The sequence below is a fragment of the Cavia porcellus genome, unplaced genomic scaffold (assembly GCF_034190915.1).
Source record: "Cavia porcellus strain 051 isolate PalLab524CR breed Dunkin Hartley unplaced genomic scaffold, mCavPor4.1 scaffold_19, whole genome shotgun sequence".
Taxonomy (NCBI): Eukaryota; Metazoa; Chordata; class Mammalia; order Rodentia; family Caviidae; genus Cavia; species Cavia porcellus.
In genome coordinates, this window is record NW_026947502.1 from 65,129,987 (window position 1) to 65,146,738 (window position 16,752).

The 16,752-nt window shown below is 53.2% G+C and overlaps 2 protein-coding genes across 6 annotated transcripts; both read right to left on the minus strand.

Moving 5' to 3' along the window:
• Positions 1-302: 302 nt before the first annotated feature.
• On the minus strand, positions 303-14,268 carry Zftraf1 (zinc finger TRAF-type containing 1). Of its 5 annotated transcripts, none has more exons than XM_063231302.1 (5): positions 13,686-14,032; positions 13,401-13,456; positions 5,595-5,833; positions 4,717-4,928; positions 303-3,218 (listed from the first exon to the last, which is right to left on the minus strand). In XM_063231302.1, exons 3-5 carry the CDS (start codon positions 5,813-5,815, stop codon positions 2,827-2,829), a joined length of 825 nt encoding a protein of 274 aa, XP_063087372.1. In that variant the 5' UTR covers positions 5,816-5,833; positions 13,401-13,456; positions 13,686-14,032; the 3' UTR covers positions 303-2,826. The 5 variants fall into 5 exon arrangements, with proteins under 5 accessions (XP_063087372.1, XP_023418139.1, XP_063087369.1 ...); XM_063231299.1 differs by lacking the exon at positions 13,401-13,456 and adding an exon at positions 3,335-3,417 and having other exon boundaries at positions 3,030-3,218; positions 13,686-14,268; XM_023562371.2 differs by lacking the exon at positions 13,401-13,456 and having other exon boundaries at positions 13,686-14,266.
• A 947-nt stretch (positions 14,269-15,215) lies between these two features.
• Tmem276 (transmembrane protein 276) lies at positions 15,216-16,711 on the minus strand. The gene is made up of 3 exons (XM_023562372.2): positions 16,514-16,711; positions 16,115-16,398; positions 15,216-15,959 (listed from the first exon to the last, which is right to left on the minus strand). Exons 2-3 carry the CDS (start codon positions 16,205-16,207, stop codon positions 15,474-15,476), a joined length of 579 nt encoding a protein of 192 aa, XP_023418140.1. The 5' UTR covers positions 16,208-16,398; positions 16,514-16,711; the 3' UTR covers positions 15,216-15,473.
• Between the last annotated feature and the right edge of the window lie 41 nt (positions 16,712-16,752).

Genomic DNA, 16,752 nt, shown 5'->3' on the forward strand with positions numbered 1-16,752 from the left:
AAGTCTGCTTGAGACTATATGACTTCTCTATGCCCATTTCCCTACTAGCAAGCTAGGAGGTTCTGCAGGGGGTTGGAGGCCTGGAGAAAGGAGGTAACCACAAGCAGCAGGCAAATGGGAGGCTGGCTGAGCCCAGTAGGCCTACCCACGAGGCTGTTTTCTGGTAAGGAAACACAGAGGAAACATAGTTTGGAATTTTTTTTTTTAAACTACAGTTACATACAGAAAATATCCAAAGAAAATGCAGACCACAAAAGTAACATGACAGTCATTTCCAACAGCCATAAAAACACTTCTTGCTCTGCTCTTTAAAAAATTACTTTTTATTATTTTTGTAAATGTCTCACTTTGGGCAAACTGAGGGATATGGGGCTCACAGGGACTGGGGTGTGAAGTGGGGAAGGCATTGCTTAGCCTACGAACCCCTGACTTCCCCCACATCTGCTGAGGCTGGGCCCCCCATCCACAGAGGTAACAGATGAAGAACCAGCTTGATACAGCAAGATGACACAGTATTCTGGAGACAAACCAGTAGATGTGGCACCCCTAGCAATAAAGGGCCCACAGTGAGAACGCCACGAGCTTTGTGGCACCAGCCCCCAGCATGGCTGAGGGACATGCCAGTCTTCTCAGTTGCCTGGTTCCCCTACGCTATAAGCCTCAGCTGATGCATGGGACAGTCAGTCACAGGGCAGGTCCATGCTGGGATAGCACTAGGATGCCTAATACCCAGACATACCATACCTCTGGGCCTTCACCCCAGCCATGTCTTGGGCTAGCTCCTTCTATCCCTTGCCCCACATACTAGGCTAGCATCTGGCACTGAGGAGGCCACAGGACTACCAGCTAGGCCTCTGTCCCTGTTCTGGCCTCCTAGTTCCTGCAGCCCTTGCCCGTTCAGTTGCTCACCTTGTCCCAGTTTGGCTGTGCCTGTGCGGAACAAGCCTCCCACCCTGATCCGTACTGAGTTCACAGTGTCTTATACACACCCAAATATAGGTGGACAAGCCAAGCCAGCCATCCTTCCACCTTAGAAATGATGGGACTTCCCAGGAGGCCTTTGCCTATCCTCCTGAGGGCCTCTCTATGCACGCTAAGCAGACATGGTGTGTTACTTTAGAGGGTGCAGAGCCCACAGATTGCTGGGACTTGGACTGGGTCTTTGTAAAGAACAGAAAGTCAAACATTGGCCTTCTATTTTGTTGTTGTTTTGGTACCAAGGATCAAACTCACGACTGCATACTTGCAAGGCAGGTACTTATGCCACCGAGTGAGTTAAATCCCTGGGCCGGTGTCGGCCTTCTTAATTCCCCAGCTCATCAGCTTTACAGAAGAGAAGGCTCCCTAGGGGACACTACAGCAGGCCCATGCCTGAGCTGAGAACAAGAACCCAAACAGGATTCTCAGAAATAGCTCTAAGAGGCTTTTCCCTGTGAGGAGAGCAGAACTGATTCACAAATGGCTACAGCTTATTCCCTATTCTACAGTCCCTTCCCACTATTTCTCAGCTACCTAATCTTGAAGATTAGGGTGGCAGAAGCCCTGGGGGTGTGTGTCAATGACCTAAGCTCTGTACCCAACCAGGATTACCTGCCCCTCAGGCTCTCAGGACAGAGTAGTGGGGATCTAGGCCAAGGCATACTGCAGAGGCCAGGTAGTGACTGCTCTGAGGCATGTTAGGTAGGCTTTGCAAGGGCAGAGGAAACCAGTTCTTTGGTATTAAAGCAACAAAAAAACTATCACAGACGAGCCCGTCTCCTAATCAAGTTCCACCCTTTCTAGCACCTCTAAAGGTCCCAAGGAAGAACAGACCAGAGCCCAGCTCCTCCATGCAGGGCTGCTTCAGACCCTCTGAGCCCCAAGAGCCACCTTCAGAACATCAGAGGATTGTGAGTCAAGGCTGGGTAGGCCCACCTCTTTCAGTCAGGAAACCTACTGTGGCCAGCAGTCAGTCTCTGGCAGCAGACCTTGCCCTTATTAAGCTGGAACAGCCTGTGACTGCTCCTCTACATCCTCAGGATACTGTGCCCTGTAGGCTGAGTAGAGTGAATGGATTCTCTCTCATTAAAACTTCATCAATTATAGAAGAGCCTGTGAAGAGTTTAATTTTTTTCCTGGGAAGAGAAAGAATTTCACCCTGCATTCCGAAAACATTTGCTGAGCCCTGGTAGCAGAGTCCTGCCTCCCTGGGGGTGGCTGGCTGGCTGGGGGGAGCCTCAACCCTTCCTGGCTCTCTAAGGATCTTGTGACAGGCTGCAGGGGAGGCTATGTCTCCAAGTCTCTCCTTGGCATGCATGGGTGCAGTAACAGAGACAGGGTGGCCCCTGACCCCCCAGGCCAAAACAAAGCTCCCACGCGTCCATTCATAGCCATGCCTTTCCCTCCAACAAAACATCAAGTAGGAAACAAGGCTGCCTTTTTAATCACAATCAAATACGCCGTCTGCAGTCAACGAGGGCCCCTGTGCCCAGCCAGGAACCACGGTAGGAAGTGCAACCAAGCTGTGAGGATGGGATTGCACAGGGGCCACAGGCTTCTCACCCTCTTTGCTGCTGGCCCTGAGCCTGAGAAGCCCAGAGCACAGTCTCCTCTGAGGTCAGCCCAGCCTCCAGCTGCCCTGGGGAAGGGGTAGCAGGGGTGAAGAGGGGAGCTGGAGGTGGGGACTGCATCACACACACATGCAGACTTTCCCAGTTTTGATTTTGCTTGTTCTCCTCCTTTGCTAAAATGATCAGATAGTTGTGTGAAGCCACTGCCAAGCCAGGGGTAAAGAGGAGAGTGGTGCCAGGCCACGGTCCTCTGCTCCTCAGGAGTCTTGGATCCATCCTACTTTTGTATCTGGAATAGGAAGAGCCGCAGGTTGATGTTCTTGGCGGCCAGCAGCTTGTTGCACTCCACAGAGTCGATGATGGGCAGAGGCACATAGTCTGTTTCATTGCTCTCATTAGTGAAGACAAAGTGGTAGATAACAGGACTGATCCTCACATCATCATATGGGCCCTTGAGCAGCAGGAAGGAGCATTCCAGGGGTGCTGTGACTTTACTCTTGAGGAGGAGCTGGAAGGAAAGTGTACGCTTGCACGACAGGTTGGGGTTGCGCTCTGAGTCATTCACACGAGCCTTCAGGACCCATGTCTGGTTCAGCACTGTGAACCGTGGTGTCTCATAGTAGAGGCGTGTGATGAAGTCATCCGTGCGATATGGCCGGAATTGGACTTCTGTGGAGACAAACAGGGCCAGAAACAGCCACAAGTTAGTGTGGGTCAGGGCTGGATGGCAGCGCCTTCCCCGACCAGGCCGAGGGGAGGCTCAGCCCAGGAGGAAGGCAACTTACCCAGACACAGCAAGCTCTACTTGTCACAAGGCAAGTCAAACACGATTATGGCAAACGGAGGCGCACAAGCTTTGGGGGAACAACTACAAACAGAATTAACACCAATTAGCTGGAGAGTCCAGAGGGTGTGAGAGGTAAGGCCATGCCCCAGGTGTGGCCAACCTATAGGGCCACCCTCCTCACCCTCAGCCCCATGTCCTCATAGGGGCAGGGTAAGCAGACACACAGACAGGATGCAGTTCTGAGAACAAGTTCACTTTATTGGTTCTGATACAGAGCTGCCAGAAAAGCTGGTGGTGGACAAGTGGTACCCGGTCCTGCCCAAGGGGACTGCCAGGTCCTTGGGTGTTGGGCTGTGACGTGGGCTCTGCCTGGCCATTGGTGGGGCCATCAGTCAGCAGGCAAACCTGCTTTTGCAGTCCTTGTGAGCCCATAGCCTGCAGCTGGCAAGTCCCTCTGTGGAGGCGTAGGCTTGAGGGCAGCCAGTTCATCCTGCATGGATAGGATGTCCCACCCATCCACTGATGGAACCACATGCCCCAGCCTACCCAGACCTCATAGGGCTGCCAGGATCAGCTGCAGATGCTCTAACCAGGGCCATGGCTTTCTGTTGCTGCAGCCCTCCTAGGCCTGGTGGGCCCATCTAGTCAGGCCCAGGCTAGGCAGCACAGTATGACTGGCTGCCACCTTTGCCCTCGGTGCTCTGAGCTGGCTTCCTGGTGTGCCTGAACAAGAGGGATGAAGTCTCCCTGAGTGGCCCAGTGTCAGTAGATGCTTCTTGCTGTCCTCTGGACCAGGTTGTGGCCTGGCTCCTGTTCCCCAACAAGTTCAAAGGCATCAGCAGTGGTCTGGGAACAAGGATATTCAGTGGGCCTAGGCCCAGTCCAGTCTGCCCATCTGTGGGCATTCACTCCCAGTTCTACAGTCTGAGCTGGGCGCCCTCAGCCTTGTTACTGAACAGCTTCATGTCAGTTTAGTGACCATTTGCAGGCAGGATCTGATTTGACAGAGTGCTCTTCTTGTTCTGGGCTCCGAGGGTCAGGCCTGAGCTCCTAGGTTTCCCCAAGACACAACCCACCTTCCAGTTAGACCCCAACCATACCAAAGCTGTCGCGCCCCATACATTTTGCTGGGTTTGTGGGCCAGATAAGGAGGTCTGGAGGGAGGGGTTGCTGTGAAAGCCATGAGCTGCATCCTGGGCCCGTTAGTCCCTCCTTTTGTTTAGTCTCCAATCTGTCTTCTTCCCTGAGGAATCCTCCTGTCTATCTGGAGCCTCTCCAGAATCCAGCCACATGGCACAGCCTGTGCCCATTGCCCAGAGCAGCCCAGCACACCCTTCCAGCCCACCTATGCAGCATGCAGCAGGTAGTGAGGCACCTCACCTGTGTAGCCGATTTTCTCAAAGCTGAGCAGGCTAAAGATACTGTTGTAGAGCTGCATTTCCTTGCGGTGGCTCTGGTCCATTTCATCTAATATCTCCATCAGCTCGTTGCCCGTCTTGGTTGGATGGGCACATGCAGCCTCGTGCACTGTCAGCTCATGAAAGGGGCCATGCCATGGACAGCCAATGCGCTTGTACTTGCACTGAGTTACCCTGGGAGGAAGTGAGCACAGCAGTCACATCTTTGTCCACAGTAGGTGACTGTGTCCAGTTGTTCTCTAGAGGCAGCTTCTGCTAACCACAGACCTCTCCCTGTAGGACACACTTTACCCTGAGCTTAGCCACCACAGCAGGTTCAGAGTGCACATGTACATACACATACATGTGTATGAAAGAGGGAAGAGGCAGACAGAAAGGAAAGACAGGAAAGAGGGAAAAGGGAGAGGGAAGAAGGACCCAGAGAGAGCTCTGGGTCAGCATGCCTTCTGCACTCAGTGCTGTGGGATCCCTCCTCAGCTTGGCAGTAAGTAGCTTCCTGATCATGGTCCTAGACCCATTTCATTCCAAGAAAGGCTTAGTGCTAGGGGCCTGCCAGCTGAATGGCCATGTCCACCTATAAGGGCTAGACTACAGAGCAGCCTCACACAAAGTTCCCAGGGCTTTGAAGCTGGCTACACTGCCATTGGCCTGCCCACAGAGAAGTCTTCAGGCCAGTGTCAACATGTTCAGATAGCAAATAGGTACAGACTCCATGCCATACTCTGTGGATCCCACGCTTCCCTAAATCCTGGGCTGGATCAGCCAGATCATCCTGTATGGAGCTATGTCTGCACCAGGATCTCCATCTGTGTGATTATGCCCCCCAGCCCCAGCAGTCACCTGTCCTGGCACTCCTCTTTTTGGTGCCTCTCCAGGAGGGAGCGGGGAAACTGGCGTAGGCAAAAGCCACACTCTGAGGGCAGCTCGCTCACGGCTTTCTCCACGGCCAGGTTCCGGCAGCAGAGGCTCTTACTGATCTCACAACGACAGTTGGGGCACGTGGCTTGCTCCTCCTTCAGCCGGGCATCTGCTAGTAGGTGGATAAAACAGCCAGCGCACATCAAGTGACCATTAGTACACTGCGAAGAAGGAAAGGGAAATGAAGCTCACAGACCTGTAGGATGGTGCACACACACGTGCCCGCCTGTGTGCACTAGCTCCAGTCAGGCCAGGCCAGCTGTTCCAAGGAACTCCAGCTGGTGAGGAGAGGAGCACGTGGTAGTCTCCAAGTTGTGCTGGTGTCTAGCAAAACCTGAGAGCTGTTCAAGGGGACATGACAAGACACTGCCTGCCGGCTTAGGCTCTGTGGAGAGTGGGATACTGTCAGGTCCTCGGGGTCTCAGATCTTCCCTGATCCACGTCCAACTGGCAGCGATTAATTTGACTCTACCAGGGACTGGTAATGGGCATTTTCCTGTTCTACAAGAACACTTGGCTCTTGACCGGGAATGGCAGGGCACTCAGCCAGCTAGCCATGAGGGAAGGGATGCTGCTTTCCTATAATGAAGCAGGCACTCTTTCCTTAGCTTTTGGTAAGGCTGCTCCTGAAGGGGACAGGGCCCTGGCTGACATCAATACTGGCCCTTCAACCCTAGTCTTGATGGTGAGCACAGATGAGAGTTGCCAGCCACCACCACTCAGTGCCATTTCCAGACCTAATGGCAGGCAGGAGGCTAAGGAGGCCCAGGACAAAGGCAGGTGGGAATGGGGCTGTAAGTGGGACAGGGTGCTCCAAGCTGGGTGGATCTAAGTAGGTTAGTAATAGTCAGGACTTTTCTGGGGTCCTTCCTCACATGGGTGGGGGGCTGTCAGAATTCCTATCTTAGGTCTCAACACTCATCATCTAAGTACCAATGGTGCCATTAAGAGACATAGAGTAGCTGTGGCCTTGGCCTTCATGAGGCTCACAGTACAAAAGGGAGGCCTACATGCTAGGCCCACCATGATACAGCCTCTTTGCAGTATGCACAGGGGAGGGGAACTCTCCTAAATCCGATTCATGGCCATGTTTGGAGATATGGCTGCACATGTGGGGTCCTTGATAAACTTCAGCTGCCGTCTTATTATTTCACCATGCTCTCTCAGTCCCCAGGGGCCAGTCTGGAGCCCTGAATGGTGGAACCTGCGGGTTAAGGACTTGGCAGTAGAGGCTATCCACAGACTCCTCCTCAGCATGAATGCCACATATTATCTGCCTTCAAATCTCAAGTACTAATTAAGTTAAAAATTAAAATGAGAGAATGGCCTGCCTTGGCTGTGCCTAGCTAAACAGAGCCTGGCAGCAATGAGGTACTGATGTATGTGTTGGCCGAAGTAGTACTTGAGGCAGGTCCTGGGTGGGAAAATCATCTGTCCTATCACCAGGGCACAGTTCAGAATGGGCTTGGGATTAGGGAGTGGGTCAAAATGTGGGAAACATGCCATGTGTGGTGGGGCATGCCTGCAGTCCCAGCAATTATCAGGAAGCTGAGGCAGGAAGATCACTATGAATGTGAGGACAGCCTGGACTACACAGCGAGATCCTATTCCCGTTTCTCAAAAAAAGACATGAGAGACATAGACCTGCCTGAGGGCTACTTGGACCAAGGACTGCTATTACTTGCTGGGGAAGAATACAGCACAGTAGTAAAGTAGTAAATGGCCATGTATTCCAGGGATGAAACCTTTGGGTACCCCCTAAGAAGTAAGGACCAGTCATGTAGTGTCATGTGGCACTGCCCAATGAGGAAGCCCAGTAGGATACTAGCACTGAAAGCCCTCAGGATCTGGAATTCCTATATTGTTCCATGTGGACAGGCACCTCTTGGTGCGAGGTTACTTGGGCCTTATCCAGGTTCCGAGTCCAGTTCCACAAAGTTGCCTCCAGGTCCACCAGCCTGAGCAGAGGGCAATCACATACCTCCTGGCTGCAGCCTGGCCCTCTGAGAGCTTCTAAGCAGAGCTGGGGACATATGCCCCACCCCCAGGGCACTGGGCGTCTCCTCCTGGCTCTGAGTAGCTGAATCAGACTCAAGAAGGACTTCGAGGGCCCTTCAGCGGGGGCACTGAAGCTGCCAAATATATCATCACTTACTTCTCAGTACCACCTTGACTACCTGCCTGGCAAAACCACCCCAAGCCTGGGCTGGTCCAGCCAAAGGACAAGCCACACCTACACACAGCCCTTCACCAACTGTTCAAGGGATGCTCTTCAGGTAAGTTCCAGATCGACATCCTGCCCAACCCACCTCCCCAGAGCAGAGTGGTCACCATACTTTGGAGCCTTCTTCCTTCAACCTCCCCAGTAAGACCAAATTTCCTACAAAGGACTGGCTAAAGGATGGCCACACATAGCCTCAGCTTCAGCTGGACCAGACTGCATCTGCTCCAACTTGTACCCATTGCTCAGTAAGAAGCTGAGTGCCAGATAATTCCACAAGTGCTGGACACAGTGCCCACTCAATAGATCCAGGCCCACAAGAACTCAGGTATTTCTAGAAACAGCCTGGACTCACAATCCAGGATGAGAAGATGGAAGCCACAGACCCTCCTAGCGTGGATGTTGGTTTGGAACCACAGTGCTGGGTTCAGCCCCCAGCCCACAGATCACTAGCAGCATGACTTTGGGCTTATCACCTGGTATTTGGAGTCTAAATTTCCTCATATGCATAAAAGTGATGAGTATGATGATGTGGGAGATTCAATTTATCTGGTAGCAAGGCTTAGCACCTACCATAGTAATCTCAGAACAAACACCACCCCTGTGTCCTCCATAGTCAAAATGCTGGAGGCCCCATCTCTAGGGAGAGCCGAGGTCCTAAGTTCCTTGGCACATGCTGAATATATACAAGTGCCCAGAAATAGCCATTTCCATCTGCACCCCTAGAATGGCACCCAGCCTCTTTCTCTGCCCATGTAAGCAGATTACATGTGACAGCCTGTGTGTACCCTGAGGGTCCAACTGAGTTGGCTTCTCTGCTGGTTTCAGGAAGCCAAGTGCACTGGTAGGCTCAAAGAGTTGTCCTACTCCTGGACCGTAAGTGAGTCTTAGGAGCAGGTCTCCAAGACTTCCTTCCAGTAGGTTACAAGTTCTCTGTGGTTAGCTAGCCTTTTAGCACTTCTCTCGTCTGAACCACATGGTTCTCTCAAATCCTAGAGATCCATTCATTCTACTATAGGAGAAATAGCATCCAGGCCCGTAAGAACAGCTCACTCTCCTGCCCTGAAGGTCAGGAACCCTCAAGGCCCTTAACTGAGGCCACCACTCCCAAAATGCAGCCAAGGGGCTTCCCCTTGGGCATTAACTGTAAACCCCTGCTCAGCTAGCAAGCCTCCCAAGTATTCTGTGATGTCTAGCATGTAGGCAAGGTTGTGCCAGGCTCACTGGCATACCGCATATGCTCAACCTAGTTTTCTTAACCTCCTTAGTCAAGCACTGGTCTGAGCAGGAACAGCTCCTTGTCCAAGGCCACACAGTCCCTAAGGGAAAAGTCTGGCCTTCCATCTTCCATCTAGGTTATATCTGAAGTTCAGGGTTAGCCTGGCTGACCTCTCCTTCTAATGTCAGGACACCAGTGGGGCTCAGAAAGCTCAGGATGTGTCACTCTCTCAGAAACAAATGCTGCTTAGATCTAAAAGTAACTGCCACAAAAGCATAACCTAGCTACACTCCAGAAAACTTCCTTGTTCAAGTCTTGCATTTTAGACTCCTAAGCAGACCCATTTCCAAGGCTCTTTTCTGCTTGAAAGAATGGATCAGTGGTGCCCAAGGCTCCCAAGCCATAGAGGTAGTCTTCTAGGATACTCTGTGCTCTGAGACAGGGGTTTTGGCAGAGGCAGCAGTGCCTGTTTCCTAGGCCTCTTAGCAATGGAAATGTCAATCAAATAATTAATCCTTTGGAACTGATATCTAGCGTAGAGACAGAAGGCCTTAGAGTGACACAGAAGTCGGACACACTAACCTGCCTAGAGCACTGAGAATAAAAGTACCCTATTCACATGAGGAGATGGGCAGGGAGGGGAGATACCAGGTATGAGGAACACTGACTCAAGCCCAAATGATGGGGAGGCGGAGATGGAGAGCAGGCAGCTCAGTGGAAAGCATGTAGGAGAAGTGATGGGACACTGATACTAGACCCTAGTCAGGAGAGCAGCAAGTCACATCAAATACAGGCTAGGCCACATCACCTCCAAACCTCTGTCCAAGAGGCCATGAGTGGTGGAAACAGGTGGTGCCTTCCTTCAGATGTCAGCATTAAGGCTTTGGGCCTTGCTAACATCAGTGCTGGATCGATTTATCTTTGTGTTTGCTTATTTATTTATCTATGCATCGGGGATCAAACTCATGACTGCATTTGCCAGGCAGGTGCTTACTCTGCTGAGCCAAATCCCCAGCCCTAGGGCTCAGTCTAGCTTATGGAAGACCACATGTGATCTCCTGTGAAAAGCTGTGCCAGCAGAACTGAGACAGGGAGGTCAGAAATCAGACTGTGGCTCCAATATCCTAGGTACCACGAATGCTGGGTCTTCCCTAGAGATGGGCAGAAATACCCACAGATTACACTGCCCTCAGGCTACAGGGCTTGGTTCAGAGCAAGGTACCAGCACAAACCACCTATCCTTCCCAGCCTGGACTTGACAGAAATTCCTGTTTGGGTGTCCCTGCTGCCCTTTCAGCACTCCTGCAACCCAGGACTTTGGAAGGGCCTGCCAAGGACTCAGGAGGGTGACAGCTTACCTTGCTAGGCCAGTTGCCCTGCACACACCTAACACCCACACAGAGAACATCAAAGCATGCATCTGCTGTACCTGCTGCAGCCCTTAACCTCACATGACACAGGCCATAGCAGCAGGAGCTACCATGAGCAAATTTCCCTACCTCTGACAAGTCAGCGTGGCACACATCTACTTCTGCCACTACTCAGTTTCCTTGGCACCAAAGATAGCATTTGGCGGCCAGAGAATATACTCTGTAGTTACTGTGCACCCAATAATGCCCAGCACACAGCACACTATGACTTCCTGGTTCTCTAACCCAAGTATAGGGCTTCTGAGTAAGCATCTAGGACATATGAAATGGCTGGTGGCCACCCTGAACCATGTATTCTATTGGGTTCTGGCAAATGTTGCCAGAAGATGGAGACTGACCCACCAGAGACAGCCAATCATCATGGATCACCAAAGATTAACAAAGCACACTCCTATAAGCCTAGCTACTCAGAAAAAGTCTAAAGTTGAAGGCCAGTCTGGGCAACTTAAGAGACATCCTGTCTCACATAAATAAAGAGGTAAGAGATGTACCTTGATGGTAAAGCACTTGCCTAATATGTACAGAACCCTTGGTTCAATCCCTAACAATAGGAAAGCAGAAGGCTAGCACAAGATGGAGGTGTCCTGACTAGGAACATGGCCCTACCATCTGTGTTCAGATTCTATGGAGAGACCAGGTAAGAGCCCAAGTCTCCAGGCCTGTCCTGACCCACAGTGCCTTGGCAGGACATGGACAGGTGTCACAGGAGGTGTCCCTGACAGTATTCAGAGGCACTAGAAAGCTTCTTTCCTTTTCCTGTCCCTGCAAACAGCAGATCTGTGAGCAAAGTGTGTTCTAACACTGTCTCAAAGGCTTTCTCACAACCGTAAGTTCTAGAGCCTTCTTCCAGCCTCTAGAAACGAGAAGGGAACACCTCACTCAGTTATCACCTGGGACAGAATGATAAGAGTGGGAAGGTAGAGTGGGGACTGGCAGCAGAGCCCACTGTTTAGTCTCAGTGCCCATGGCTTCCTTTGCTCAGCCAGTAGGAGCCCAGCCTAGAGAGGCACTGGTCAAGGTGGTTGTAGCTGCTTGGCAGTCTGTGTTTAGCTTTCCAGACCAGACTTCATGCCCAGCACACTGTAGGCCAATTTGAGCCAGCCAGGTTCAGAGGCCTGGTCACTAGAGTCTCTGGTCAGAAGCAGAGGTATAGCTCTTTGGGTACCTTGGGAGTCAGTATCATGCAGCTTGTTATCATGCCAGGTCCAGCTCCAGCCTACTCATGGGAGGGATGAAAGGTGTCCCTTAAATTCTCCTGGGAGGCTCCTTCCCTGGCTTGGCTTGCTAGATTTTCATGCTAGGCCCAAAAAAATGAAATGCTCTTCCATCATGAAGAGGGCATGACAAAGGAATGATGGCCCCCAAAGCAAGGAGTAAATGCTGGTGGTGGAATCAGCTGTGGGAAATGCTTCCCCCACTGACCCTGCCCTGATATTCAGAAGGGCAAATGCCCAATCTAGGATCCTGGGGTCCTCCCAAGCAACCTCCAAACAGGACAGATAAAAAAAAATCCAAACTAGCTCTATTCCACTCACTACAAAAGTGGCCCCATCACCTAGGCCTCTAGTCTAAACAGAAACAGAGAAACAAGAATCTGCCAGCAAGGGGCTGGGGATTTAGCTCAGCGGCATAAGTACCTGCCTTGCAAGCAGGCGGTTGTGAGTTCAATCCCTGGTACGAATAAAAAAAAAAAAATGCTAAAGAATCTGCCAGCTACTTCCAGCTCCTATCAGTGCAAAAAAAGCTCTCAGGGGCCAGGTAGAGTCATATATCCCAGTGACTCAGGAAGCTGAGGCCAGAGGCTAGCAAAGCCAGGCTTCAAAGCCACCCTGGCCAATTTAACAGACACCCTGTGTCAAAATAAAAAAATATATTAAAAAAAAGATAAAATAAAAATAAAAAATAATAGGCTGGACATGGTGGCTCATGCCTGTAATCCCAGCACTCAGGAGGCTGAGGCAGGAGGATCACTGTGAGTTCGAGGCCAGCCTAGGCTACAAAGCGAGCTCAAGGCTAGCCTGAACTGCATAGCAAGACCATATCTCAAAAAGACAAAATAAATAAATAAGTAATTATAATAACAACAACAGTGATAGAAAAATAAAGGGCTGGGTGTGGTAGTGTGTGCCTGTACTTGGGATGCTGAGGCAGGAGGATCTCAAGTTTCAGGCCAGCCTGGGCTATAGAGTTAAGTTCAAGGACAGCCTAAACTACAGAGTGAGACCTTGACCCCCCAACCCTAAAAAAGGATTGGGCACATAGTGCAGTGATAGAACCCCTGCTCAGCACTAGCACAGATTTAAGCCCCAGCAATGAATCAAGAAAAAAGAAAGCTGATAACAAACTTGCTTTGCTTCTCAAAGGGGCTGGAACTGAGATAGAGATACATGGGGGAAGGCAGACAGACATTGCCCACTGATTCTAGGTGTCAACCAGACATCTGCCGGGTTACCTGGGAAGGAATGCTAAATACTGGACCAAGTACCCCATTTGACAGCCCTGAGTTCAGCCATGCTGGGTCTTCTGATGGGAAAGAGACAGACCTCGAACAACACTGGGAGCCAAAAAAAGTCAGTTGTGGATTAGGTTGAGGCTAGACAAAAACTGCGGGGCCTGTTGTGCACAGTTCCTCCAGATTAGGAGCAAGAGAATAAATCGAAGGTGGAAGACAATCCCCTCCTTCTTCCTGTTCTTTAGGGCCAGGAGAGCAGAAAAGATGCACACACTTAAGTTCAGAAGCAGAGGAACACGGTTGGGGGTGTGGCCGAAAGAACAGAGACGCTCTCTTGGGTAAAGAGGCCTTTAGCACCCAGCGAGCCCGGGAGTGAGGGGCGGCGCTGGTCGGGGAGCTTGAGTACCTGTCCCCAGCCCTCTGCGGGGTCAGCTGGAGGGAACTGGGGTGTCAAGGAGAAACCTGAAAGAAAAGAGGCGGGATCTAAGATAGGAAACTTGAGACCGGCAAGTAAGGGGATGGAAACAGGGAAAAAGGGGGTGCGGAACAGGGAAGAGAAGATAACAAGCTGGGGAGGGCGTCAGGATCCCGCGGGCGCGGAAGGCGCAGTAAGGCCGGAGAGGGGCCCCGGCCGCCGGCCCCGGCCCCGGCCTCAAGGAGACGCGGCACCGGGCCGGGCCGACGGCCCTACCTGGTACACGGAGGCCTTGGGCAGGTCCAGGCACACGGTGCAACACAGCACCGAATAGAGCCGCTCCTCCAGCTTCCCGCTGCCCGCTGCCGTCGCCGCCACCGCCGCCGCCTCGGCCGCCTCGGCTGCCCGCAGCCGCTTCTTGGGCGGCGCGTCGGGGTCGCCGGCCGCCTCTTGCAGCTGCCGGGCGCCAGCCAGGCCCGCCTCGTCCGGGAGCCCGGGCCCTGCTGCCTCGCCCAACGCCGCCGCCGCCGCCGGCCCTGCACCTGCCCCAACCCCGGTCCCGACCCCAACCCCGACCGGCACGGCGCCCGTGGGTCCCGCGGCCGGGCCGCCCCCGCCGGCCTCCTCGGCGCCGGACATCGCGGCCGGCCGGCCGGGCGGGCGACTGCCGGCGCGCTCGCTAGTTGGAAGTTAGGGCCGCCGCGCGCCCCCGCCGGTCTCCTGCCGCTGCCCGCGACCCCGCAGCCCGCTTGCCGCGCAGCCGCCTCAGTAGGCCCCGCCCGCGCGTAGTCCTGCAGCCGCCATGGCCAAAGACCCCGGCGCAGCCGCCATCTTTGTTTTCGCTGCGCTACCCCCCCCCCCGTTCCTCGTCATTCCCATCACGTGGGGTTCCACGCAGGGCCAATGGGAGTGCCTCCTGGGGCAAGCCAGGGCGGTAGCCGGAGCCTACGGACAAGCCAGGGCTCCAGAGGGCCCGCCTCCGGCAAAAGGTGGCAGAGAGGGCGGGGCCCCAGGAGGCTAGTGGAAGGGTGTGCATCTGGGCGCACTTCCGAGCGCGGCTAGGGCAGTATTCAAGTCCCGCGAGTCATCGGGCGAACAGAAGACTCTCACACCTTTAAATCGGGGCGTGCCTACGCCACTGTGCCCCGAGACTCGCACTTTAGTGCCCCTGACTCCAGCCTGGCTTGCCAGAGTGGAAGGACACTAACTTGAAAGACCCTGCCCACCACCCTTCTCAGTGTTGTGCAGGACCGGATGTTCATACACAGGACTCGAGCAGAGTCTGCTTTGGGAAGGACGCCTTCCAGACCCCTAACCTACTGTTCTGCCTATTCCTGTTTCCTGTCCGTGGGTTTGGAGGATGAAGAGGGGTTCACAGCAGAAAGGGAGGGTCTAAGGGAATAGGGCTTGACTGCTACAGACGGAGAAGGCCAGCAGGTAGTGATTGGATCATTCCAGGGAAGGAATGTGTGTTTCTAGGAAACATTATGGTACAGATCTCTTGTGCCCTTACCATCACAGCCATCAGCCCATGAGGGTCGCTGTCCAGAAGGGCCACTTACCAGGCTGGGCAAGGATATCTGAAAACCTACCATCCCAGTTGAGCAAAGGCCCAGGACTACGTCTTCTCAGCACAGGGCTCCTCCTGGCAAAGGGGCCAGAAAGAGGCCAGGCAGAATGAGGCCCCATGCCCATTCCAGCACATCCCCTGTGTTGGCTCAGGGAAATCAGCCAACAACCAGTAACTTCAGGAAGCTTCCTGAACATCCCTCAATCTTTCTGAAGAAAAGGCAGATTTCATACTCCTTTAGAATTCCTAAGGTTTATTGGAGATATAGACCCACAATTGCGTCCTCCCAGAAGTAGATCCCTTTAATTCTGGTCTAGGCAAGTCCCTACACATGATCAGAGAAGGGACAGCTCCCAAGCACTTCTGATCAACAAACCTGCAGCAGGCCTACCTCAGGAAAAAAGAAATCTTGTTTCTAGATGGGGAATACCCAGGAACAAGCAAGTAAAAAGGGAGATAGAACCAGGGCAGAGCCTATGTTCTTGTGTCCACTGTCATTCCCACTGCAGGCGCTGTGTGTGCAGGGCCCAGCTGTAGGCCCAACTGCCTGCAGCCAGAGCCCAGCGACAGATGTCCTCCTTGGGCAACAGCAGCAGCCTATCCTCCTCCAGCCGGCTCAGGAGACCTGCAGCACCCAGCATGGCACCCCCCCACATCCCATAAGTGTTGCCTGTGAAAACAGCCACAATGAGGATAGTCACTGCCACCACTAACAGCACTGCCTGACCAGCCACAGAACAGCCTTCAGGGCCAAGATGGTCACCAGCCACTGCCAGGACCATGCCTCCTCCCAGAAGCAGGTTGGCAGAGGAACGATCTCCATTCACCCAGTGGAAATCGAAGGCCAAAAGGGGCAGGCCAATCACTGTGGCCACCCAGGCTCCAGCAAGACAGTCTTCATGTGTGCCCAGCCCTGGGGCCAGTGTGGTGGCAGCAGCCAAGGCCTGGAGCAGGAAGCCAGCAGCAGCTCCTCGACTTGACTGTCAATACAGGTAAGTGAAGATATGAGGGAAAAAGAGGCCAGGGCATCACCTTTAGAAAACAAAGGGTTTGGCCCATTCATGGAGACCTGGCCCACACCTCCCACCACCATCTAGGAACTAGGTCCTTAGAATGTGGGAGTGGGGATACTCACCTGCACAGAGCTCACCGCTGCATGCAGAGACACCACTCCAAGAGCAAGGTGGGACAGGACACTGCTCCATTCACCCCCAGGCTTAGGGACCATGGCACCTCAGGGAGCAGTGAGTTTGAAGAGACAGGAAGGGGAGCTTAAACTTTTTGGAGAGGAAAAAAAAGCCGTGACCTGGAGCCTAAGGCCAGCTTTCCAGAAATACTACCAGATTACATGGCCCCATAAGTGGACATTGGGGGGGTTCACTCCGAAACTTTCCGGAGCCCTGACATCACTGGACACACCTGTGGAGAGGAAAGACTAATTCAGCTGGCAAAGACAAGGAAACGCAGTTAGGGGTTTGGGATGGGCGGATGTGAGCCCCAGTGGGGCACCAGGTGCAGAAGGAGGCATACAGACCCTCAAGGAGCCCTGTAGGTCTCAGCAATAAGGAAGCGCTATCCTTGACGCTTGGTCCGGAGGAGCGACGGCGCAGGCCTGTCGGTGGCCGCAACCCCAACACAGGAGGTGCCCACAGTTGTCGTCAGCAACGACTCCTTGGCTTTGCTTCTGCGGCCCGGATGAGTGTGGCCAGGCGCGGTCACCAGCGAGAGCAGCGAAAGCTAGAGCGACCGGGGCGGAGCCTGGGCAGGCGAGTG

What these genes read in the sequence shown, in the direction of transcription:
- Tmem276 (XM_023562372.2), bottom strand. Translation starts at nt 16,207, where the DNA reads ATGGTCCCTAAGCCTGGGGGTGAATGGAGCAGTGTCCTGTCCCACCTT. An exon ending in CAGCGGTGAGCTCTGTGCAG is followed by an intron (nt 15,960 to 16,114) that starts GTGAGTATCCCC and finishes CTGTATTGACAG; the next exon opens with TCAAGTCGAGGAGCTGCTGC.
- Zftraf1 (XM_023562371.2), bottom strand. Translation starts at nt 14,048, where the DNA reads ATGTCCGGCGCCGAGGAGGCCGGCGGGGGCGGCCCGGCCGCGGGACCC. An exon ending in CCAAGGCCTCCGTGTACCAG is followed by an intron (nt 5,834 to 13,685) that starts GTAGGGCCGTCG and finishes CCTTCTTCGCAG; the next exon opens with TGTACTAATGGTCACTTGAT. An exon ending in AAAGAGGAGTGCCAGGACAG is followed by an intron (nt 4,929 to 5,594) that starts GTGACTGCTGGG and finishes ACTTCCTCCCAG; the next exon opens with GGTAACTCAGTGCAAGTACA.